The sequence below is a fragment of the Protopterus annectens genome, chromosome 9.part0 (assembly GCF_019279795.1).
Source record: "Protopterus annectens isolate FY-2018-M chromosome 9.part0, PAN1.0, whole genome shotgun sequence".
Taxonomy (NCBI): Eukaryota; Metazoa; Chordata; order Ceratodontiformes; family Protopteridae; genus Protopterus; species Protopterus annectens.
This window is the reverse complement of record NC_056743.1, coordinates 1,003,783,293-1,003,808,429: the sequence shown is the minus strand read 5'-3', so window position 1 is coordinate 1,003,808,429 and position 25,137 is coordinate 1,003,783,293. Positions and strand designations below refer to the sequence as shown.

General features: G+C 46.1%; 1 protein-coding gene across 1 annotated transcript in view; it reads right to left on the bottom strand.

Annotated features, from left to right (window-relative positions):
* KMT2D (lysine methyltransferase 2D) overlaps positions 1–25,137 on the bottom strand; it is a 3,358,270-nt gene that overhangs the window by 920,539 nt on the left and 2,412,594 nt on the right. Inside the window, exon 27 of the mRNA XM_044082193.1 lies at positions 13,396–13,480. Coding sequence (XP_043938128.1) covers positions 13,396–13,480 — 85 coding nt within the window. The remainder of the gene's footprint in view (positions 1–13,395; positions 13,481–25,137) is intronic.

Below are 25,137 nucleotides of genomic sequence, written 5' to 3'. Positions count from 1 at the left end.
TGCATTGATGCCCTGCTTGCTAAAAAGAGATCCCCTTTTTCCCCAATTCATCTGCAGAGTTACACTCGCAGATTCTCATGACCTGAGGCAAAGTGCCATGAGCTTGTTCCTTCACAAAAAGGTCTGCCAGTCCTTCAAAAGTCGTGGCTTGACACCCACACAGCCACCTATGAATTTAAGTGCTTAACTCAGCAATATAATCTCACACACTTATCTACCTTGTGTCTATCCTCACAAAACTTTTTTTCTGTAAGCTTCAGGTGTTAAAGTATTCAAATAAGCATTGCTTTACTTTATCATAGTTTAATCAATCAATATCAGACAATTTAGAAACAGCAGTTACAGCTTTACCATGGAATAAGGGGGTCAGGAACTGAACCCAGAGCCCTTGGTCAACATTATACTGTTTGCCTACTCTTTCAAATATATGAATAGAACTATCAAAATTATCATCCTCTGTAAATTGTGGAAGAAATTTGCTGACCTTTACTGGTTCTGGGGTTTGGTTATTTCCTTCCCCTTTACCTCCATGATCCTGGCAAACAGTCAGCATCTCCCTCTCATGGTGATGCTGCTTATCTTCTTCAGCATCCAAATGACACATTCTCTCTGTTGATTCTAATTCCAAACACTTGGCCTCCAGCTCAAGTCTCTTTAGCTCCATATGGATTTTACTGAGGTTTGCAAATTCCCATCACCAGTCTTGTTATCCTCCTGGTTGCTGGTCTGGGTTACAGCTGCAATTAAGGCTGAGATAATTTACTCTTTAGTCAGGCTGGCATGTACCAGTCCTTTGCCTACTTTCTCTGACTAAACTAAACTAACCAAAAAAAAAAAAAAAAAATGCTGTGAAATGAAACACTGAATGTTTACCTTGTAGTGCTGAGAATACACACACCTTCAGTGACAACTGCCTACAGGTTACAGAAGTTCAATTAATATTCACACCACAGCTTATCAATATGGGACATCCCCCTCTCTGGGCCAGTAATCAAGGAGCCTGAATCCTCACCACTGACACTGGAGAGGGACATTCACTTGAACAAAAGTAGATAAACACAGTATTCCCAAATGCAGCTCTCTGCATCAAGAACAATTTTCCTTAAAAGCACACAGGGAACGCACAGTCTGGGGGCTGGATATATCTCTCTCTTTCTCTCTAGGTCCCCAGCAAGACTCCCCACTGGTACAGCTGTAGAGAGGAATCCTCAGCAGTGTCTCCAAGCCAAGTCCTACACCACTATCTCTGTGATACCAGTGCTTTGTGTCCCTGCTCCAAGCAGCTGACAAACACACACACACACACACCTGGGAAAGGCTGGCACAGATTTACTAGCTATGCCCCCTTCTGCCCAGACTAAAGGATCACAGGAAGTTACTAGGCCATTGGTCCTGAAGCCCTCCTTACAAGCTTAGCCAAGAATTTAGTCCATGTAACAACAAGGCAGTACATGATGCCACTGTCCTGCAGGGACAGAGGTGGAATCCCAGGGGTGTGTTTTCTGTTCCCCATCCAGTTATCCAGATAGCACTTAAAAAGGGTTAATGAGGTACTCTGCTTGACGTGGAGATGGAGTCTATTCCACAAAAGTGGGAGTCTCGGACACAAATCTGTCAAGCCAACAAGTCCTGTTAATGTCAAAGACCAGGTTGAGGTCGCACATGTGGGTTACTCGAGTGGGGCCTGACTTGCGGATATGCAGCAGTCCCATCATGCAGGGTCTGAGATTGCTTTATATGCCAGAAAGAGGTCAACTCTGAACAGTCTGTAGGAGACTGAGTAGGACAGGGCCTTTAGCCTATCTGTGTAGGGTAGATTGTTTGAGACCCTGGATTCTCCTGGTGAGGAACCTCTGTGGTCTCTCCAGCTGCTACATGTGCTTTGTGAATTACATGCCAAAAGGGGCACTGTAATCAATAATGGGTCTTATAAGGGAAGAATACAGGGATGTTATGAACACCCTGTCCCTGATTGACATAACCTTACTAATGAGGTGAGCTATGTAGAAAGCTTTTCATACAACGGAGGCAATATGGGAGGCAAAAGTCAAGTTTGCCATCATCCTGGTTTCCCAAGTCCCTCACGATTGATTGCATGCTTAGGATCTTATTAATTTGATAATTTGTGGAGACATCACTCTCCCCAAGGGGATGATGATGCATTTTTTGGCATTCAGTTTGAGGCCATGTTTCTGGCACCAATCATTTGTTTGGGTGAGACCCTGTTGGACAATGTCCACATCTCTAGGGGAATTGATGACAACACCCATCATCTGCAAACCTGTTCAGCCATAGCCTACTAGTTTTGTCCTGCACCTCAGAAAACTACATCCCAAGCAGATGCCCCAAAACAGATCACTGGGGTACACCGTTTGTTACGGGTCTACTGCTTGAGGTGGCTCCCCTATTTTGACTAGGTGGGTTCTATCAGTGAACCAGTTTCCTACTCATCTGGTAATATATGGATTGATGCCTATTTGTGAGACTATCTATTACACCTGCATGGGAAATAGTATTGAAGGCTTTGGCAAAGTCAATGTAGGCAGTGTGCAGAGTCTTCCCCTTGTCCATGGCTTTAGTGACTCTCTCAAAAAAGTCTATCAAATTTAACAGGCATGACCTCCCCTTGACAAAACCAAAGTGTGTGGGATCGGGTGTTTGGAGGTTGCCAACGTTCTTGTTAATAAGGTCCATGATAATCCACACCATGGCCATGCAGATCAGGCTTGTCAGGCTGATGAGGTTACAATTTCCTGGAGTGGACGCTCCACCTTTGTGCAAAGGAATGACAGTGGCTGTCCTCCACTCGACTGGGATGAAGCCAGTACTCAGGCTTTGGTTGAATAGTGTGCCTAATGGTGTTACAAGTTCTTGCCTGAGTTCATGTAGGATGCAGCATGGGATGTTATTGGGTCCCATGGAGGTTGTATTTTTGCCTTTGGAAGGGCAGTGATGACTTTGTCCCTAGAGATAAGGGGAGGGGTGCAGGTGCTGGGGGTGTCCTGATCTACTGATGGGGGGGGACAGAGGGGTGAAGTTTTCACTAAACCTGTCTGCCAGCAGGCTGGCTATATCTACGGCGTTTGTGTATGTGGTGTCTTTGACCACCACTTCTGAGCAGATCTGGGTGCTTCCTTTAAGACTGTAGACATGTGTGAAAAAGGCCTTAATGACTGCCTTTAGCAATGTGACCAGTTTGGACTCAAAGTTTGCTTTGGATGATTTCACTAGTGCTATTTGCTTGTTCAGGCTAAGTAGAGAGTATGTCCAATTAGACACCTGCTCCTCCTTGGTCCTGGACACCAATTTTTTTCCATTTATTATAGAGTTTATTTATTGCAGACATCCACCAGACAGGTTTACTCCTCCTTGATGAGGATGATTTTGTCCTCTCAGATACTCCTGATTCCATGCAGCTATATAAATGCTCGTACAGAATTCTGGTGGTGAAGGTTTGGACATGTGTGCCAGTTCCTATGGAGGGGAATGGGCTGTGAAGCTGTTTATACCATACCTCAGAAGACTGTAATCATCTTTGAAGAAATGTTTTTTGTTTGACCCTAGCCAGGGGGGGGGGGGGGGTCAGGGGAGACTGTGACTTTGAAAGTGACCGCTCTGTGGTCGGATCTTACCAGGGAAGATGACACTGGAGGGATTACTGCATTGGTTACTCATGTTGGTCAATACCAAGTCCAAGACATTTTCACCTCTTGTGGGGGTGTCGACCAACTGGTCCAAGGCATCTGCAGTGACGAAATCAAGGAATCTCTGCCCATTTCTGTTTTGGCACAAGTATTTCTTCCAATCTATGACTGGATAGTTAAAGTTGCACAGAATCAGGGTAAAGGGTTGAATCTTGATAGATTCGAAGAGGTCCAGAAAGGTGGAATTGGCATCTTGAGTCAAAGTTGGGGGCCTACAGCTCATTATGATTTGAATAGGGGTCTTGTAAATTGTTAACTGCACCTGGAATCTCTCCTGTGCATCATACTGTTTGACCAGCCTGGAGGTGTGCATGTCATTTATATATATATTATAACTCCACTTCCTTTTGCTTTGTTGCCTACTGTTTGGGGTCTGAATGTATGATCAGATGAATAACCTGCGGTGCTATCCACAGCTTTGAACCATTTTTCTGTGACTGCACAAATGTCAGCATATTCCAGGGTTAAGAATGCTTGCAATAAATGCAGTTTCAATGTTTAGACTCCTAGCATTTAGCAGCATGACCTTTAATTTACGTTTTAATGAAAAGTTCATGATGCTGGTAGTTTTGACCTCATGGCATTGCCTATAAAAGGCACTACAGGGGAGGCAAGGGCCTTTGCCAGGAGCCTGACCCAAAAGGAGACAAAAGCAGACCATCTCTGGCAAAGCAACGTGGTCTGTCAATCAATGTCATCTCAGGCGGTCAGGTACTGGATCCCTTTGGAATGACGCCAGAAACTAAGCCAATTGTTAAAGTCAATCAATTTCTGTTTGTATTGAGGCATCACTTGGGAAGATGGTAGAATGCTACTTAAGGCTAGGAACATACCTGTCTGGGACAAACATTCAGCAAGCTCGATCATGGCTCTTTTCATATAGTCCAGGGAGGTACGTCTCAAGTCAGTCACGCCAACATGGACTACGACAGAGTCATAACAGTACCTGTTGACAGACTTGAGTGCATGAGTGATATGGAGGATTCTGATACCTGACAAACTACTAAACATGACTTTCTCCTTATCCAGCCTGGTGAAGGCCACATATGTGCATCTCACAATGGAGTCTACTATGAAAAATATGTCGGATTCATGTTTGGGCCTTACTGGATGTGAGACAGGTGTGTGGACTACATGTGGTGTGGTGTATAAGGTAATTACACTGCCAACAGACACCCTAAAGCCAGCTACTCTAAGGCTCTTACAAGGGTACCCAATTATACTGAGTGAAATTAATATTAATAGAAATGATAGTGTGTGACCAATGCAGCAGGGCTTTCAGGAGTGGCTGCAGAGTCACCAAATAGATACAAGTCCTCTCAAAATTTAAAATACTCTCTACCAGCCATATTGAAAAGTTTAAATGTAATTAATAAAAAAATATGAAAATACTAAATATCTATTTAAAACTAAACACTAGAGCTTCAATCACAGGAAATATTAAAATAAAACAGATGAATAGATTCACACAGATACAGAAAAACAGTACTCAACTAATCTCATTATATTTTCCTGACCAATCTAAAGAAAGTACAGTTGTGTACGCTTACCATAAATGTAGATGTTCGAGTGTATTCACTGTTGCAGTCATCATATTTGGGTTATCCCTGCCATGGTAGCCCTCGGCCAGCCCAAATACCAGAGACTTAGTATTTCTGCATCGGTTGCTGTTGCTTGAGGACTGATGTCAGGTCGTCAGTCGTATAAAGTAAGGTAGATGATGCCATTACATCAGTTTTTCTTGCCCTAACCTGTCAGGAGCCCCCAAAGTATGAGGCCAGGTTCTGGTAGAAAAGCCACACCAGTGGAAAATAAATACTAATAGGTCCCTTGTAAGGAAAGGAGAACAACAAGGAAGAATGGTAACAAAAGTAGAAAAAGAAAAAAGGGGGATGAAGAAGGGGAAACCAGGACTGCGACAGTAAATACACTCTAACATCTATATTTATGGTAAGTGTAAACAACTGTACTATGTTCTTCGTGTTTCACTGTTACACTCATCACATTTGGGTATATTCCCGAAGCTGAGGAAATGGGTGGAGGCAGTTAAGGAAACTAGGGGCTAGCTAGGATGCCCTGCAAGACTGCAGAGGCAAACCCTGCCCTGGATTTGGAGAAGAGAGGCAGGTGGTAATGCTTGGTAAAAGTGTGAACAGATGTCCAGGTGGCAGCCTCCAGGATGTACCTGGTGGGGACACCACTAAGGAAAGCTGCCGAGGTGGGGGCTGCTCTGGTGGAGTGTGTCCTGCCCCCTTGGGGGGAGGCTTAGCATGCTGTTTGTAGCAAAATTGGATGCAGTGTGCTATCCACTTGGAAATGGTTTATTTGGAGATGGCTTTGCCTTCTGCCCTTGAAGCAAAGCTAACCAGCAATTGATCAGACTTTCTGAAGGATATAGTCCTGTCCAGATAGTTTCTGAGCAGTCTGTGCACATCTAGAGAGTGAAGAATCCTTTCTCCCTTGTTCTGGGGATTAGGAAAGAAGGTGGGTAAATGAATAGATTGGTTGGGAGCCATGCTGTACACCACACCTTGGGCATGAGGAAAGGGTTAGTTCTGAGGGATACCTGGTCTGCATGGAAGATGATGAAGGGTTCCACAACCATGAGTGCTTGCAGTTCACAGACTCTTCTGGCTGAAGTGATGGCCAGAAGGAAGGCAGTCTTCCAGGAGAGAAATTTTAGCTCTGCAGAAGAGTCTGCATAAGACTTTCTGGTGCTACGGCGTCTGGCCTCACGGATAGCATCCAGAACCTGTTTACTGAGTATGGCAGATTGGTTCGGGGTTAGGGAATAAGCCAAGCTGCCAAATTGAGAGTCTGCAATTGGGGATGCATAAATTCCCCTTCCCTCTGGGTTAGGAGGTTTGGAATTTGAAGAAGATGCCATGGAGGCAGTGGGGACAGGCTGCGCAACAAGGGGTACCAGTGCTGCCAGGGCCAGTCTGCAGCTTTATGAATGGCCCTTGGTTTTTCCTCCCTTATGTTGAGCAGTACCCTGGGGATGAGAGGAAGAGGAGGAAAGGCATAGACGGAGAGGGTGGCCCATTGAAAGGACAGGGCATCCACTTTCCAAGCCATGCAGTGATGCTCCCTGGTGCAGAATTTGCTGAGCTGATTGTTGGTGTGGGAGGCAAAGAGGTCGACCTTCGGGGTTCCCCATTTCTGAATTATTAGTGTGAAGGTACTTCTGTTGAACTGCCACTCGTGTGGGTCCAGAAAGTTTCTGCTTAACTGGTCTGCCGGGGAGTTGAAAGAGCCTGGTAGCTGCATGGAAGAGGCTGTGAGCCAAAGGGTCATGGCCAGCCTGCATAGAGGGAAGGAGTGAGTCCCTCCATGCTTGCTGATGTACCACATTACAGTGGTGTTGCCTGTTTTGATCAGGAGAATCCCTGGAGAGAAAGAAGGAGCTTGAAAGTTATCAAGGTGTGCTGCACACCCATAATCTATTTTTGACTGATGTGCAGGGGGATTTGCTGTGGGCTCCATTAGCCCTGTATGCACCTGCCGTCCAGGTGTGCACCCCAAGCATAGTCTAATGCGTCTGTGGTGAGGATCTGGGTGGCGGGGTATGGGGAGAAGAGCAGTCCCTTGCTGTGGGAGCATGCTGTTGCCCACCAAAGAAATTCCTTTCCGAGGCAAGGAATTATAGGTAGAAGAGTTTCCAGGTCTTGACAATGTTGACACCAAAGGCTCTTTGAAGTTTCCTCATATGCAGTCTGGCATATGGAATGATGAGTATGCAAGATGCCATGAACCCCAAAGCTGGGGCCTGGAGGCCAGTTGAGAGAAGTAGGCTGACAGGAAGATTTGTTTCTCTGGTGTAAGGTATGCCATCTGGGATGCTGTGTCCAGACTTGCTCCCAGGAAGATTATCCTTTGGGTAGGCACCTGCTTTGATTTCTTTTCATTGATTGTGTACCCTAAGGAGGTTAGTAGGTTCTTTACAAAGGCCAGGTGCTTAAGCAGCTTTTCCTGGCTGTCTGCCTGAATAAGGCAGTCGTCTAAGAAGGGGTAAATTTGAATACTTCTTTGTCTGCAAAAGGCAATGGCCGAAGCCAGGCATTTTGTGAAAACTCTAGGAGCAGTAGATAAGCCAAAGGGAAGAGCAGAGAACTGAAAGTGTTGAGATCCTGCTCTGAAAATGAGATATTTTCTGCGTGATTCCCTGATAGGAATGTGGAGGTAGGCCTCTCATAGATCCAGGGTGGCTAGCCAGGTGTCCTTGGAGAGCATGGGTAGCAGCTGCTGGAGGGTGAGGATTTTGAATTTTGGGATCACCAGGAAGGTTTTTAGAATGGAAAAATTGAGGATGGGGTGCCAGGTGCCCTCATTTTTGGACACCAGAAAAAGTCTGAAGTAGAAGCCTTGGCCTATCTGTTCTGCAGGAACGTGCTCTACTGCCCTCAAAAAGAGCAGGGAATAGATTTGCTTTTGAGCCTCTTCTCACTTATTTGGTGGTAGATCTGGGAATCCTTTTGGGGTTGGAAGGGTGTGGAAGGAGAATTTGTATCCCTGAGACACAATGTTCAGAACCCATTGGTCCTTGGTAATGGTGGCCCAGGTGTTTGAGTGAAAGGTCCTAGGGGCAAATGAAGGTGGGCAGAGGAAAGGTCGGGAGGAGGGGAGTCACTGTGAGTTCATACCATAAGGGGGTGGCTTAGAATTCCCTGGTTTTGAAGTGGAGGTAGTCCACTGCTTACATCTCTGCATTCTCTGGGGCTGCTGCCTGGGGGGGGGGGGGTCTGCTTCCATGGGGCCTAGAATGGGCTTGTTTACTCAGAGCAGAAAGGACCAATGTTTGGAGGGAAAATGCCTGCTGAACCTAGGGGGCTGGACCTGTAAGAAATCTTTAACTGTTTGCATAGATTTTGCTTTTTCTTCCATCCTTTTTAAGACCTCTTCTGCCTTAGTGCTAAATAAGTTATCTTTGTGCAAGGGGGCATCCAACAATTAAGATTTTACATGGTCTGGCAGGGGCTGTTCTTTAAGCCATGCATGTCTTCTAATAACAGATCCAGTGACTGTTGCCCTGCAAGAACCTTCTAGGGCGTCAAAGCCACAGTGCAAAGTGTGTTTAGTTACTTGATTTGCAGAATGCATTAAGTCTTGTAAATCTTTAGATTCTAACCAAACAAGAAAGGAAGACATTTTTTGTTTAAGGAGTTCCACGGTATGTTGCTGATATTTACGAATATGGAACTGACAATTTAGTGCCCTGATGGCAAGAGTAGCTGAGGTGTATACTTTTTTCCACCATCTGTCTAAAGCTTGGAAATCCCTGTCTGAGGAGGTGGGATTCTTAGCAGAGGTTGTTTTAATCCTTTTAGGCCCTTGAGAAATGACCTCCGGGCAGGCAGCTGTTGGATTTTTAAAAAGATATTTGTGTGAGTCAGGGACTCTGTAGTACCGGTCTGGTTTTCTGGGAGCAGGAGGTAGGGCATCAGGAGTCAAGCTGGATTCAAGGAAATCATCATCCACCACATCCAGGACTGGGGAGATGACAAGGGTCTGTGTTGCGGAAGGTCTAGGAATTCCCCGAGTCTCTTTTTAGATTGAGGGTAGTCCTGACTCTCCCATTGGAAATGCTCCCTTAAAGTATGCAAGGTTTCCCCAAAGAAAAAAAACTTTTGGGGAGAGGCTGAAGGAATGAAATCCTCTGCATCAGTATCCTCACAAGTGGAGAGGGATTGCATGTCTTCACAGTCAGATGCATCAGAATCACCAGACTTTTGTTCAGACAAAACTACCAGGGACAGATTTGTTTTCCTTTTCGAGGGGGTAGCTTAGCTTCCCCTGATAAGCATAAGGTATTCCGCCATTTTAAGCATTTGAAACTGAAGCAGGGTAGCTGGTGCCTGAGAGTGGGTAGTCTGTTTCTTGGGTGTGGTTCAAACCCTGGGCCTAAGGAACTCGGTCGTTTTCGAAAGAACGGTAGTCGAGAAAGGTGACATCAGTTTGTGTCGAGATTCAGTGGTGCGAAGTACATCCTCGGAAGCCCGTGCCTGCTAAGTAGTTCCGGACCCATCCAAGGTAGAGATGACCACAGGATCCTTAGACAAAGAGTTTTGCGGCACACTGGCCTCCAAAAGGGTATCAGCAGCAGCTTGCGAATCAACTGAAGCAGGTATCAAGGGCTGCAAAAGCGCCTCACTGAGTACCGGAGGACCAACGACTAGCTTAATGGAAGTGTCATCAGAAGGTTTGTGCCTATGCAGTCTCTGTCTTTATCTTTACGTTTTTTCAGAAGATCTGCTGTCGGATGGCTTACCGAAGCCATTTAAGAATTAGAGGACTATAAACGAAAACATCTGGCTACAATAACGGCCCGACGACTGATAGTTCTGGAGTTAAAGCACAGAAGCGACAACGGGGGACGTCATGGTCTGGGCCTAGACAAGTGACGCAGTACGAGAGGAAGTCTCTGTGTAGTATTTGCTTTCCACAGGCGAGACAATTATTAACTTTTTCTGACATCAGTTAGTGTAAGAAAAAAGAATCCCAAATGGTTTACTTAACTTTAGAAGACTTCAACTTCAGTTCAGAAACGAAAACTCAGGTAGCGGCCGACCGGCATTCGTGCGAGCTGCTTTTGCTTTGGGCTCCACAGCAAGAAAGACTGATGTAATGGTGTCAGCTACCTTACTTTACCACTGACGACCTGACGTCAGTCCTCAAGCGAAAGCAACCAATGCAGAAATAGTAAGTCTCTGGTATTCGGGCCGGCCGAGGGCTACCCTGGCAAGTATAACTCAAATGTGATGACTGCAACAGTGAAACACGAAGAACATTTACTATTCCCTGGGTCACTTACTAGAGCAAGGCAAGACGAAGGAGGTGAGGGGTCCTTCCTTGTAGGGTTCCAAAAACAGTGTGCTCTGAGACTTCAGTCTCTCCTAGTATTAAAACATCAGTTTAGTGATGGATTACAGAATGACATCACATACATCTGGTCACCTGACGTCTGGTTCTCATACTACCACCTTGGCTAGAAGCTGAGAGGATTTAGCACACGTATGTCAATAATACACTCATCAAGCTTGCTAAGATCTGTTGCAGCTTCTGGAAATTATAAAACAATTTCAGACCTCCACCCTTGCAGAGTAGCAATTAGTTCACCCCAAACAATACAGAAAGCTTCCTAGTATAGACTTTTTTTCTTTGGCTGCATTGAAAACTGCAAGATAGCAATCGTTATGGCCTAAGACAGGTAATTTAATTTCAAACTATTTTCAAAGTTAGCTGGACTGAGATTAACCCCTTCTCTTCCAGTATCCTTAGCTGCAACATGTACATTTCAACAGTTACAATAATACATGTATATATCTTCCTTTGTACAGCGCTACACAAGCAACTTTACAAACACACTTTTAACACAAGCATCTGTATAAATCAGTTTGATATTCAAACATACAATTCTTTACTAAATTCCAGCTATCTGTGCTAGCATGTTACACATCCACTGCTCTACTTCTCCTGGCATAGCTGGCAATACTTCACATGACCACAGAAGGCTTTGTAGGATCAGTAAATGCTCTGAACTCTGTCACCTTAAGGAATGTGTTCAGCCTTGATAAATCCAGAATGGGATTCCAGCGATCATTCCATTTCAGAACTTGGAACATCTTTGAGAATATTTTTCTTCTCTGTGTTTTTGTGTGTTTCAACAAATGGCTAAGGACAAATGTTTAAATTGCTTCCTTATTTGAGAAGAATACCTGGAAACGAAAGAAAGTTGCTGTGACCAGGAAGAAATAAGAAATAAAACCCAAACTATTTTCCAAACATGGAACAGTCCCCATGCAGCCTTTTTCAGCATTCGAGTCTGGACCTTTCTTTAAAAAAAACTTCCCTGAGACAGAGGTGTCCTATCAACACAGCATTCTCTGTGCAGGATCAAAAAGGCTTTTTCTTGAAAGACAGCCAGTATATGGTGGTGATGGGGTTGGCAATGTGATGCTTAAACTCATTCATTGGTTAATAAGGAGGCTTCTACCTGCTTTGGAGATGTCTTGGCCAAATGAGGACCATAAATGCCCTTCAGAATGGTGAGAGCTTATTTCCTCCACACAAGATCGCCAACCAAGTCAATGGCCATTTCCCTGATGGGCTAGGCCATGCAGTACAGTATTTCTAAGCTCCACCTGATGAAAGATGACCTAAGTTATGACATTCTCCATTGGCATAAGTCTGATACCTTTCCTACAGGATTAAAAAAGTCAAAGTTAAAGTGAAACAAATGACAGCTCACCTGAGAAGCCACGAGAGAGAGAGAGAGAGAGAGAGACAACCTCCTCCTTAAGCCAAACTCATAGCGGTTTGTGTGCTTTCCAGTGCCAGGGCTATAAGAACAGGTAAGACAAATAGTTAAGAGCTCAGAACCTCAATGGGGTGGAAGACTGCACTCTTGCTAAACATATCCAAAATGTTTATGTCCTTTTTAAACAGCAATGTGGAAAGAAGTAGCCTTTGGGACTTGTGGGGGAAACAAAGAGATGATGCAGGAGTTAAACTGAGTATAGCTGGCTAGGAACCCAATAAGCCAGGAGGTTAACAGTGTGCACACTGCCTTGGGGCCACAAAAGTAGATATTATGATCCCCTAGCATCAAAACAGCATCTCTAATGACAAGCTACATGTGGGAATGACCCAGGGCTACTCACATTTCTTCTCTAGATTTGCTTATTCAGTAAAGGATTCATTGCTCTTGCCAATTTCAGAGATAATAACCTCTCTTGGTCTTCTGACTCCTCCTGGGTCTTGAAAAGGGGAGAATCCCATGTCATCAGCTACTGTCAATGTGCAAGTGTGTATGCAGTATTATGTCAGAAAGTGTGTACAACTGACAAAAAGTCATGAAGCCTGTGTGCCAGTCATTACCTTTTATGTTACAAAAGGGAGAGGGACCTACACTGTGCCCAGCAATGGCATCGATCGATATTCCGTACAATTATCATCATGTATGTATAACTCAAGCTCATATCAGATGTCAAATATCTGCATGATGCCTAGACCTTGAGTCATAAGCCCTAGTGGAGGAACGACCAACTACAACTAGCATGGAAATAGCTGGCTCAACTGGATGGGGGTGGGCCTAAAAGAAATGGCCTCAGCCTTGAGTTGCTCAGATCTGTGTTTGGCTAACATTGTAAAACTGCTTTGTGGGATCAGGTTGGCTAACCCTGAAGTATTAACAGAGGCACTGACTTCTCTACTTTACTCCTTTTCCTCCTCAGTCACGGATTACAAACTCAAATTGGTTAAGGGGTGGGAGAGACAAAAGCTCCCCATACAAACAGAACTAAACAAAAATACTGCCAGGAACTGTCACAATGTTAAAGTATCAAACACCATGTACTTCCATAACATTATTAGAGTGACCTAACATGCAGAAAGCATCTGCTGACCTTTTCAAAATTTAAAGTGGAAGCAAGCAATACTGAAAACAAAACTTCAGTTTGGTAACATCAAGGAAATACAAGACTGTTTAAACTAAGTGCAAGAGCAGCAGCAAACCAACTAAACATCTGAAATAAAAGGATGTCTCATTCTGAGCACTGCTGCAAACAAATATACAGCATATTCATTAGAAAATGGCTTCTAAAGCAATGTCCCAATCCAAAGACAACTAGAAATTAGCTATCAAAATAAATGAAAAATGTTATAAGGGCATTCCAATATGCCCTTATAGTACCTGTTTCCACAAAATGGTGACTGAGGGATAGCGGAGCAGGACTCAGTAGATACCACAGAAGGTGCAGATGCTGCAGACAGTCCTACTAGGTGGAGGAAAAAAATGAAATGTTAGGTCCCAGTAACACAATGCTCAAAAAGCATAACAAATATGAACATTATTGCAACTGTTTACTATCATGCAAGGGTTACACACATGAAGCACAATGATGACCTCTAAGCTAAAGGAGCTAAAGCCACACAGGCATTAACTTTAAAGACAACCGGCCAGTTGTGCATGCTATTAAACAGAACTTCCAAAGTATGTCCGTCAAAAAGATGGGTCCATCGCACAGTGTGCACCACTAACTGAAAATCTAAATACACACCTCTACATTCCCCCAGCATGACCAAAATTTTAGTAGAATTACAGCTCTGAAAGTGTACATCAGTGACAACAAAACATAATGCTGAATGATAGTGGTTAAACTGCAACATTAACACTAAAGGTAAACTATATAATTAATAAATAATAAGCATCTGTCAACAACCAATGCTGAACAATGGAGTTCAGCTGTACCATTACTGGTTAAAATGTGTGGTCAGTCAAATAAGAGGCATTCAGAAAGAAGAAATTAAGACAGCAATATTTCAGCACATTTTAAATGTTATCTAACGATTTAGGTGGTGGGCACTACTTCTATAACTTGAAGAAAATTTTTAATATCTGTGCCTCGATACAGTATTAAAGCAGTTCTAAAAAAGTTTTACAAAGTCCCTTTCAGCACGGAAACTCTAGCTTCATACATAAAGTAGAACAATGCTCACAGCAGCCACCAGTGGACAGCAGTGAAAAGTTGGAACAGCTTTAAAAAACACTACACACATTACTGTCATACAAGCCAACATCTGGCAGCATGAAATGTTTTAACAAGAGAACTTTTAAAGCTGACTCAGCTTCTGGCTGTTTTGTGCTCCTACACTTCGATTTCCTTCAACGAACAGTACATCAAAGCAGCTTAAGCTGTATGTACTTCAGAGAATTATGATGGTGTCCCACTAATCGTAACTCAGTTATGTTGGACACTGATGTCAAGGTTAGTTTCTTGTGCTTCGTGTTGCTTCACTCTTAAGGTGAACTTTCTAAAATCTATGTCCTGAAACATACAAACTTATTTATGATCAGCGACCCAATTGTATTTCTGTACGTTACAGTTTCAAAGTACATAGTAACTTGAGAAATCACTGTAGCAGTTAAAATGTTTCACTCTGGAAAAAACGCTGTGCAGTTTCTATTCAATTTTATGAATAATGTGAAAGTACAATTGTGTACACTTACCACAAATGTAGATGTTCGAGTATATTCACTGTTGCAGTCATCACATTTGGGTCATTTGCTTGCAGTAGCCCTGAGTTGGCCTGATTATCAAAGTCTTGGGTCCTGCGTCGGTTGCCGTCTCATCTTCCGTGACATCAGGTAGTCAGGGGTATAAAGCATGTAGCTGATGCCATTACATCAGTTTTTCTTGCCCCAGATGTCAGGTGCCCCCCTAATGGGAAGCAATTAAATATTAAATATTATATATATATATATATATATATATATATATATACATACATACACACACATACACACAAGGTTATACCTACAACAAAAAAGCAAACACACCAAAAAGCTTTTAAGCATGGTAAAGGAGAAAAGAGGTATAGCCAAAAGAAGTCAGGGGGCTGGAGGGAGGGTAACCAGGACTGCAACAGTGAATACACTAGAACATCTAAATTTATAGTAAGTGTATACAACTGTACTATGTTCTTCGTGTTTCACTGTTGCAGTCATCACATTTGGGTAGATTCCCAAAGCTAAGGATAGAGGAGGACTTTAGATAGCATTAGGACCAGCTATAAGGCCCTGCAAGACTGCAGTGGCAAAGCCAGTTCTGGATATAGAGAAAATTGGCAAATGGTAATGCTTGGTGAAAGTATGTACAGAACTCCAGTTAGCAGCTTCTAGGATGTCCCTGGTAGGGACTCCTCTGAGGAAGGCTGTAGAGGTAGATGCAGTCCTGGTTAAATGTGGTCTAATCCCCTGTGGGATAGGTTTTCCATGGTGCTTATAGCAGAAATTAATGCAATGGCCTATCCATTTAGAAATGGTTTGCTTTGAAACAGCCTTCCCCTCTGCCCCTGCAGCAAATGCCACCAGCAGTTGTTCAGATTTTGTTTGAGGTTTAGTCCTGTCCAAGTAAAATCTAAGTTGTCTGTGCACATCTAAGGAGTGCAGTATCCGTTCCCCTTTGTTCTGTGCATTAGAAAAGAAGGTTGGCAAATGAATGGACTGATTAAGAGCCACACTGGATACTATCTTGGGCATGAAGGAGGGATTGGTCCTGACAGACACCCTCTCTGCATAAAAGATGATGAAAGGCTCCACTGCCATAAAGGCATGTAATTCCGATACCCTTCTTGCTGAAGTGATTCCTAAAAAGAAGGCTGTTTTCCAAGAAAAGTACTTTAACTCTGCACTTGTAGCTGGCTCAAAAGGAGGAAGACTGCACTTTTCCAATACAAAAAGTTAAGGTCCCAGGTTGGAGTTGATGGTCTTAAGTTTTTAGCCCCTCTGAGGAACTGCTTGAGCAGTGGATGAGAGAAGAGGGGTGGTTCTGTGCTGAAATGGCTGAGGCATGAATTTTGATAGAGGAAAAAGAAAGGCCCTTGTGAAGCATTTCAGTTAAATATTGAAGAATCTGAGGTAAATTGGGCGCAGCTGTGTCCATCCCCTGAGTGTGGTTCCAGGTACAGAATCTTTTCCATTTTTCAGCATAAGATTTTCTAGTACTAGGCCTTCTTACCTCCAAAATGACATCCAACACTTTTTTACTGAGGGATGGAAACAGAGAGATTAGGTAATTAGCCATGCTGCCAGGTTTAGGGTTTGAAGCTGAGGGTGCAGAATCTGGCTCTCCTGCTGTGACAGCAGGGTAGGGATCTGAGGCAGGTGCCATAGAGCCAACAGTGACACACTGCGCAAGACAGGGGTACCAGTAATGCCGTGGCCGATCTGGTGCAATCAGTATCGTCCTTGGTTTCTCCTGTTTGATCTTTAGTAGAAATTTGGAGAGGAGAGGCAGAGGAGGAAAGGCATAAACTGATAGATTTTTCCAGCTGAAGGACAGATCAGAGCTTGTTTGTGGGGAGTCCTTGTGCAGAATTTGTCCAATTGGTAGCTCTGGGGGGTGACAAACAGATCTATATCTGGGCTCCCCCATTTGTTTATCAACATGTTGAAAAGTCTTTGGCTCCAGTTTCCACTCGTGTGGGTCCATCAGATTTCCGCTTGGTTCATCTGCCAATGTATTTAGTTTTTGTGGCAGGAATTGAGCCTGTAGATGCACTTGGTAACTCAAGGCTGTGTTCCACAGAGCCATGGCTAGTCTGCAGAGGGAGTATGAATGGGTACCCCCCCCCCTGCTTGTTTGTGTACCACATAACAGTGGTGTTTGTCCGTCTTTACCATTAAATGCCCTGGAAGAATGTGGTCATTGAAGGCTGTCAGAGCATTCTGTACAGCTAGCATTTCTTTTGGATTGATATGCAGGTGCATTTGACTTAGGTTCCATTTGCCCTGAATGCACTTCCCTGCCAGGTAAGCCCCCATGCATAGTCTGATACGTTTGTTGTTAGGGTTTGGGCGGCACGGGTAGAGTGAATGTTAGACCTTTGTTTTGGTGGCAGGCATCTGCCCACCAAAGGAATTCTAGATGTAAGCAAGGAATGATGGGAATCATTGCTTCTAGATCTTGAAAATGTTGACACCATAGGCTTTTTAGATACCATTATAGCTTCCTCATATGCAGTTTTGCATATGGAATTAGTAAAATGCAGGAGGTCATGAACCCCAAGGTTTGCAGTATTTGCCTTGCAGATAGCAGGATTTTTTATGGCCATTAGTCTGAAGTAAGTTGTCAAATGAATTTGTCTCTCTGGCATGAAGAAAGCCATCTGGGAAGTTGTGTTCAAGCTTGCCCCCAGGAATATAATTTGCTGACAGGGTACCAACAGATGTGATTTATTTTCGTTTATGGTGTACCACAGACAAGTAAACACTTTTATATAAATGACAGATGATTTAAAAGCATGTCCTAGCTTTCTGCCTGAATTAGACAATCGTCCAGGTATGGGTATATTTGAATATTTCTTTGCCTGCAAAATGCAATGACTGGAGCTAGGCACTTTGCGAATACCCTGGGCGCAGTAGATAAGCCAAAGGGAAGTGCAGAGAACTGATGGTGCATGCAGCCTGCTTTGAAGCATAGGGATCTTCTGCAAGATTCCCTGATTGGGATGTGCAGGTAGGCTTCCTTTAAATCCAGTGTTGCCAACCAGGCATCTTTGCCTATAATGGGAAGCAAATGGTGAAGAGTTAGCATCTTGAATTTTGAAATTACCAAAAAGGTGTTTAGGATAAAAAAGGTCCAGGATAGGACACCATGAGTTGTCTTTCTGGGAACCAAGAAAAGTCTTGAGTAGAAACCTTGTCCCTTTTCCTCTTCTGGTACAGTCTGAATAGCCTTTAATCTTGAGAGTACTTGCTTTTGAGCCTCTGCCCACTGATTTGGGGGTAGATTTGGCCAACCATTTGGGGTTGATGATGTGTGGAAGTGAAATCTGTATCCTTGGGAATAAGAAGTTATGTACTCACCATAACGTTCCATCTGAGTAGGTAAACTTCATTTGTCAGCAACATATGGGTCTTCGGATCCATATCGGATCCGAGCCGGCAGTTTCCAACAGCATAGATCCAAGCTCCAAACTCCTCACCCTACCCCATAATCCCCTGCCAACCCTACCTGACCTCAGATCGAGTTTGCCCACAGCTAGATAAGCATACAAACAAGCACCGCAAAACTAGCTACATACCCTTGCCATAAGGAAGGTAACATCTCGAACATCCGAAGGTCAGGGGGGTCGGTTGCTGACAAATGAAGTTTACCTACTCAGATGGAACGTTATGGTGAGTACATAACTTCTTAATCTGAAGTAGTTAACTTCATTTGTGCATCAACCTATGGGACAGAGTCCCCAGCTACCTAAATCTTGGGCGGTCCTCAAGGATGGATGTTCCGGAGCACTGCAGAGCGAAAGGATGCTCTCCCTCTGGAGTCAATATCCAGCTTGTAGTGATTAATGAAGGTATGAGACGAAGCCCATGTTGCTGCTGAGCAGCTATCATCCAACGAGAGTCTAGAACGAAAGGCCGCCGAGGTAGAGATAGACTGGGTAGAGTGGGCATGGACTCCTAGAGGTGCGGGCCGACCAGTACTTTCATATGCCAACAGAATACACTGAGAAATCCATCTGGACAGTGTGACTTTGGAAACAGCCTTTCCTAAGTTAAATTTGGCAAATGAAATGAACAACTGATCCGACTGCCTATGACCAGCTGTTCTGTGTAAATAAAAGCACGGTTGTCTGTGCACGTCCAACAAATGTAACTTATGTTCCCCTTTGTTCTGGTAGTTGGGAAAAAGAACTGGTAGGTTAATGGACTGATTAATATTCGATTCAGATGCAATTTTTGGAAGAAAGGAGGGATTGGTCCTGAGGTAGACTCTGTCTTTGTGGAAGGACAAATAAGGTGGTTTTGCACAAAGGGCTTGAATTTTGGAAACCCTTCGAGGTGAGGTGATAGCTACAAGAAAGGCAGTTTTCCATGATAAAAATTTTAGATATACTGAAGCTGCAGGTTCAAAGGGGGGGGGGATGTAAGTGTCTACAATACCAAAGGTAAGTCCCAAGGAGGGACTGCTTCCTTCACCGGGGGTCTAAGTAAGAAAGTACCCCTCAGAAAGGCCTTGCATAACTTAGAGGAGATTAACGGTCCAAGGTCACTTCCTACGTGGTAGTGAGAGATCGCCGCCAATTGAACCTTGACTGCAGAGGAGCTGGTGCCCTGATCGAAGAGTCCTGATAGGAAATCTAACACTGCAGGCAACGGAGCTGTGAAAGGATCTAGATCTCTGTGCTCCGCCCATATAGAAAAACATTTCCATTTGCTATCATAGACCTTTCTGGTGGATGGCTTATGCACCGCCACCAGAATAGCTTTGACCTGGGAAGAGATACCGGGAGTCCTAGCTAACCTTGGAACTGGATCAACCAAGCAGTGAAGCTTGAGGTTGTCCAGGTTCAGGGTCGGAAGATCCAACGGATGGGATATGAGACCCGGAATGGGATCAAGAATCCAGGGAGGATTCACTAGGTGAGACCAAAGATACGGGAACCAAGCCTGGCGAGGCCAGAATGGGGCAATGAGGATTATGTCGTTCTGCAACTGACTGGCTTTCTGTAGAAACTTCAACATCAACGGAGGAGGAGGATAAGCATAAAGGAGACTGGGGGACCAAGCATGCACCAGAGCGTCTCGTGGGGATTCCCTGGATGGGGGAATTAGAGCGAAGTAGTCGTTGCATTTCGCATTTGAAGGAGAGGCGAAACGATCGCAACAAGGTTGACCCCAAGTGGAGAATACCTGCTTCGCTACTTCTGGGTTCAGAGACCACTCGTACGGTGAGAGGATGGTGCGACTCAACTTGTCTGCTAAAATGTTGGACCGTCCCGGAATGTGCATCGCTATGAGAAAGCGGTTGGTGGAAATCACCCATTCCCACACTCTCATGGCCTCTCGACAAAGGGGATAAGACCTGGTTCCTCCCTGTTTGTTGATGTACCAGACCATTGCCATGTTGTCCGTCTGGATTGTAATCGTTCCTATGGGAAGGCAGCACTGTAGTGCTTGCAACGCCAAAAGCACCGCCCTCATCTCTAGGACATTTATATGCAAAGAGGTCTCCGTGCTGTTCTACGTGCCTTGGACTGTCCTGCCCGCATAATGCCCCCCCCACCCGAGGCGAGAGGCGCCCGTGGTCACTGTGGTTAGGGGAGGGGACATAGAAAAGGGGCGCCCCTTCTGGAGGTCCGGGGATTGGAGCCACCATAAGAGGGCCTTCCTGCAAACCCTGCTGAGGGGAATAGGGTGGTACAGGGGGAATTGCAGAAAAGACCATTGAACTTGGAGAGTCCATTGCAGGACTCTCATGTTCAGATGCGCCATCGAACCCAAAGCCCTCAGGACCAATTCTGCCGGGGGTGCCTGGGATAAGAGGATGGCCCGCACATGGAGTCTTAAGGTCCGCACTCTGTCTGGAGTTAAGAGGGCTAGATGCCTGTTTGTGTCCAACCTGGCTCCGATGTAATTTAGAAGTTATGTACTTACCATAACGTTCCATCTGAGTAGGTGGACTCATTTGTCTGCAACCTGTGGGTATGGATCCGATATCGGATCCGAACCGGCATGGTTTATCCAGCTATGGATCCGAGCTCCTAGCTCCTCCCCTCACCCATAATGCCCTGCTCTCCCTACATGATCTCAGATCGAGTTTGCACTGCACCAACTACCCTAACTAAAGGGTAACACACCCAATGCAGGAACTGACAAGGCCAGGGGGACAGGAGGGCGGGATGGTTGCAGACAAATGAATCCACCTACTCAGATGGAACGTTATGGTAAGTACATAACTTCTAAATCTGAAGTAGGAGATTCATTTGTCAGCAACCTGTGGGACAGAGTCCCCAGCTACCTGAATCTTGGGTGGCCATCATGGAAGGATATTCCGGAGCACCACGGAGCCAAAGGATGCTCTACCTCTAGACGTGATGTCCAGCTTGTAATGAGAAATAAAGGTATGAGATGAAGCCCAAGTGGCTGCTGAACAAATGTCATCCAGAGGAACCCTAGACTTAAAGGCCGCTGAAGTAGAGACAGACCGGGTTGAATGAGCATGGACTCCCTCCGGTGCGGGCCTCCCAGAAGCTTGGTATGCTAACAGAATACACTGAGAAATCCAGCGTGACAAAAACTTTGGAAATTGGTTTACCCAGATTGAATTTGGCAAAGGAAATGAACAATTGGTCGGATTGCCTACGACCAGCTGTTCTGTGAAGATAAAAACAAATCTGCCTGTGAACATCCAAGGAATGCAGCTTGTATTCACCTTTGTTTTGATACTTAGGAAAGAAAACAGGGAGGTTGATGGACTGATTAATGTTAGCTTCCGAAGCTACCTTAGGAAGAAAGGAGGGATTGATCCTGAGGCACACCCGGTCCGGATGGAAGATCAAATAAGGCTGTTTCATGGACAGGGCCTGAAGTTCAGAAACTCTCTTAGCCGAAGTAATGGCTACTAAAAAAGCAGTCTTAAGAGACAAGAATTTAAGATCTACTGTGGCCGCAGGCTCGAAGGGGAGAGCGGTCAAGGCCTGAAGTACCAAGGAAAGATCCCACGGGGGAACCGTTTCTTTGACAGGGGGTCTGAGCAAAAAGGTGCCTTTTAGGAAGAATTTTGCATAACTTAGCTGACATAAGAGGCCCAGAGTCATGACCAACATGGTAATGAGAAATGGCCGCTAGTTGAACTTTGACTGTGGAACTACCAGAATGGCCTTAACTGGGGACGAGATACCAGGAGTCCTGATTAGGAGTGGAACTGGAGCAGCCAAGCAGTCAACTTCAGGTTGTCCAGGTTCGGAGTTGGTAGGTTCGATGGGTGTGATATCAGATCCGGAATGGGATCTAGAATCCAAGGTGGTTTCACTGAACGACACCTTAGGTAAGGGAACCAGATCTGTCAAGGCCAGAATGGGGCAATGAGGATCATTCTGCACCCCAACTGAGAGGCTTTCTGAAGTACTTGGAGCATCACAGGCAGAGGGGGGTATGCTTAAAGAAGACCGGGAGGCCAAGCACGCACCAGAGTGTCTCTCGGGGAATCCCCTGGAGGGGGGATTAGAGCAAAAAAACTGTCGCACTTGGCGTTTAAGGGAGAAGCAAAGAGATCGCAACAGGGAGTCCCCCACTGTGCGAAGATACGTTTCGCTACTTGAGCATTGAGAGACCACTCGTACGGGGAGAGAATGGTGCGACTGAGCTTGTCCGCTAGGATGTTGGACCGACCCGGAATATGCGTTGCGATGAGAAAGAGGTTGGTGGAGATCGCCCATTCCCACACTCTCATGGCTTCTCGACATAAAGGGTAAGACCTGGTTCCCCCCTGTTTGTTGATGTACCAGACCACCGACATGTTGTCTGACTGAATCGCAATTGTTTCCAGGGGAAGGAGGGCTTGAAGTGCTTGCAACGCCAAGAGCACCGCCCTCATTTCCAGAACACTGATATGCAGGGAGGTCTCTGAATCGCTCCACGTGCCTTGGACCGTCCAGCCCGCAAAATGACCCCCCCCCCCACCCGAGGCGGGAAGCGTCCGTGGTCACTGTGGCGAGAGGGGGAAATGCACAAAAAGGGCGGCCTCTGTGGAGATCCGGGGAATGGAGCCACCACAAGAGAGATCGCTTGCAAGACTTGCTGATTGCAATGGGGTGATGTAGGGGGAGAGAGAGAAATGACAATTGCACCTGAAGTGTCCACTGAAGCACCCGCATGTTCAAGCGGGTGAGTGGAAGAAGAGTAATCGCTGCCGCCATAGACCCTAGTGCCCTCAGGACCCATTCCGCAGGAGCTGAGCTGGAGTGAAGGATGGCCCGCACCTGGAGTCGCAGATTCCAAACTCTGTCGGTTGTGAGAAAGGCTCTTAAATTTCTCGTGTCTAACCTGGTCCCTATAAATTCTATTATCGGAGTAGGGACCAGGTTGGACTTTTCTATGTTTACCGTAATGCCTAGCCGGGGAGCTAGACGAAGAAAAGAGTCTCTTGCCAAGGATAGTAGATGCCTTGTTGGGGCGGTGAGAAGCCAGTCGTCCAGGTACGGAAAGACCTGCACCCCCTGAAGCCTCAGGTGGGCCGCAACCACTGCTAATACTTTGGTGAACACCCTGGTGGCTGTGGTGAGACCAAAGGGAAGGACCCTGAACTGGTAGTGACTGGCTCCCAGCCGGAAGCAAAGAAACCTCCTGGATCGTCTGTCCATTAGAATGTGGTAGTACGCATCCTTGAGGTCTATAGAGCACATCCAGTGATTCTCCCCTAGAAGGGAGAGGATGGATTGTAGAGTGACCATCTGGAACTTCTCCTTGGGAACTGCCAGGTTCAACAGGGACAGGTCCAGAATGGGTCTTAGGTCCCCCGTCTTTTTTGGCACTAAAAAGAACCTGGAGTAGAACCTTGATCCGATCTGGTCTGGGGGGACGGGCTGGATGGCTCTTTTTCTCAGCAGATGGCCAATTTCTGCTAAAGCGGCCTCCCTTTGATCGGGTGGAACATCGGGGAGGATTTTGAATCGTGGGACATGAAGAAAGGGGATTTTGTAACCTCTGGATATGATCTGGAGTACCCAGCAGTCCGATGTAATGGACTCCCATTCCGCTAGGTGCTCCGAAAAACGTCCCCCAACTGCCTCCAGAGTGGAGCAGTCGGGCAACCCCTCAGGGTTGCTGCATGGGCCGTTCAGAGAAAGGTTCTCTGGACCCAAAGTTCCTGGGAGCCCCTCTGCCCCTAGGGCAGCGTCCTCCCTTGTCCTCCTCTGCCGCGGAAGGACTGGTTGTCCGGAGCTGGTTGGGATTGCTGCGACTTCCGGAACCACATCTTCTTCTGGCCCTTTTGGTTCCTAGAGTAGGACCTCTGGGGCACAGAGAAGCGGACTCCGACGGCAGACAGCGTCTTCCCGTCCTTCTCGCTCTGAACCAAGGTGCCGCGAACCGTCTTGCCAAACAGGGCAGAACCGTCAAAGGGGGCGTTCGCGAATGACGCCTTGAAGGGCTCTGTGAAATCGCAGTGGCGGAGCCAGGCCTGCCGTCTTGTGACTAGGCCCACTCCTGCAGCTCTAGCGGCTCCCTCGGTAGCATGGGAAAGTAACCGCATAGAGGTGTCACGGAACAAAGAGTGGCCATACAGGTGGAGTGCAAAAGTTTGTCCTCCTCCGACATGGACTCTGGGGGGGATGCAGCATATTCCTTGATAAGATCGCGCTGCATCCTAATGACATGCCAAATAGTTGAGCGCCCTCAATGAGAAGGTCGCTGAACTAAACATTCGCTTCACCAAACGGTCCATCATCCGAGACTCCTTGCTCGGGGGATGGACTGAGGGACTCTCCTGAGCGAGTTCCCTCTTAGTGGCTGCTGCCGACAACATGGCATCTAACGGGGGTCCCTTGCTCCAGTGGGCACGGTCAGCAGGGGGGCTAAGGATCCTGTCCGGCCTCTTGGGGATTGGCTCCACGGTGTCCGGTTCCTTCCACGCCCTGGTGGTAATAAGGTCCACCAGGGGGTCGGCAGGAGGGGACACCCAAGAGGTAGACGGGCCCGCTTCAAATCCCTCCAAGAACACGGACTCGTCCGAGGAAGACTTTGGGGCAGACCACCCACCTCTTATCCGTAACATTTCCATGATGTCTCCAAAGGAGACATCCTCGGGGGGTGATCTTGGGGAGCCTTCCCCTTCCTCCAAGTCAGTGTCTTCAGTTAAAGACTCAGGGGAGTCTATGTGCCTCCTCTTACACGTATGCTTGCGAGGTGCTTCCTCGGGGGGGGGCTGTCCGAGGAGCCCTCGCCAGGCGATGTCCAGATCCAAAGGAACTGCTTGGGGCAGTGAAGCGGGCTGTCCCAATGGCCGGGTGACGGAAGCCTGGCCCAGAGCAGATGGAGTGCGGGACGGAGCTGAAGCAAGGACCGGGGGTCCGGATGCCCTCAACAGAGCCCTCTCCACTACATCAAAAGCCGAGGGGGAGCCAGCCTCGACTATAGGATCCGAAA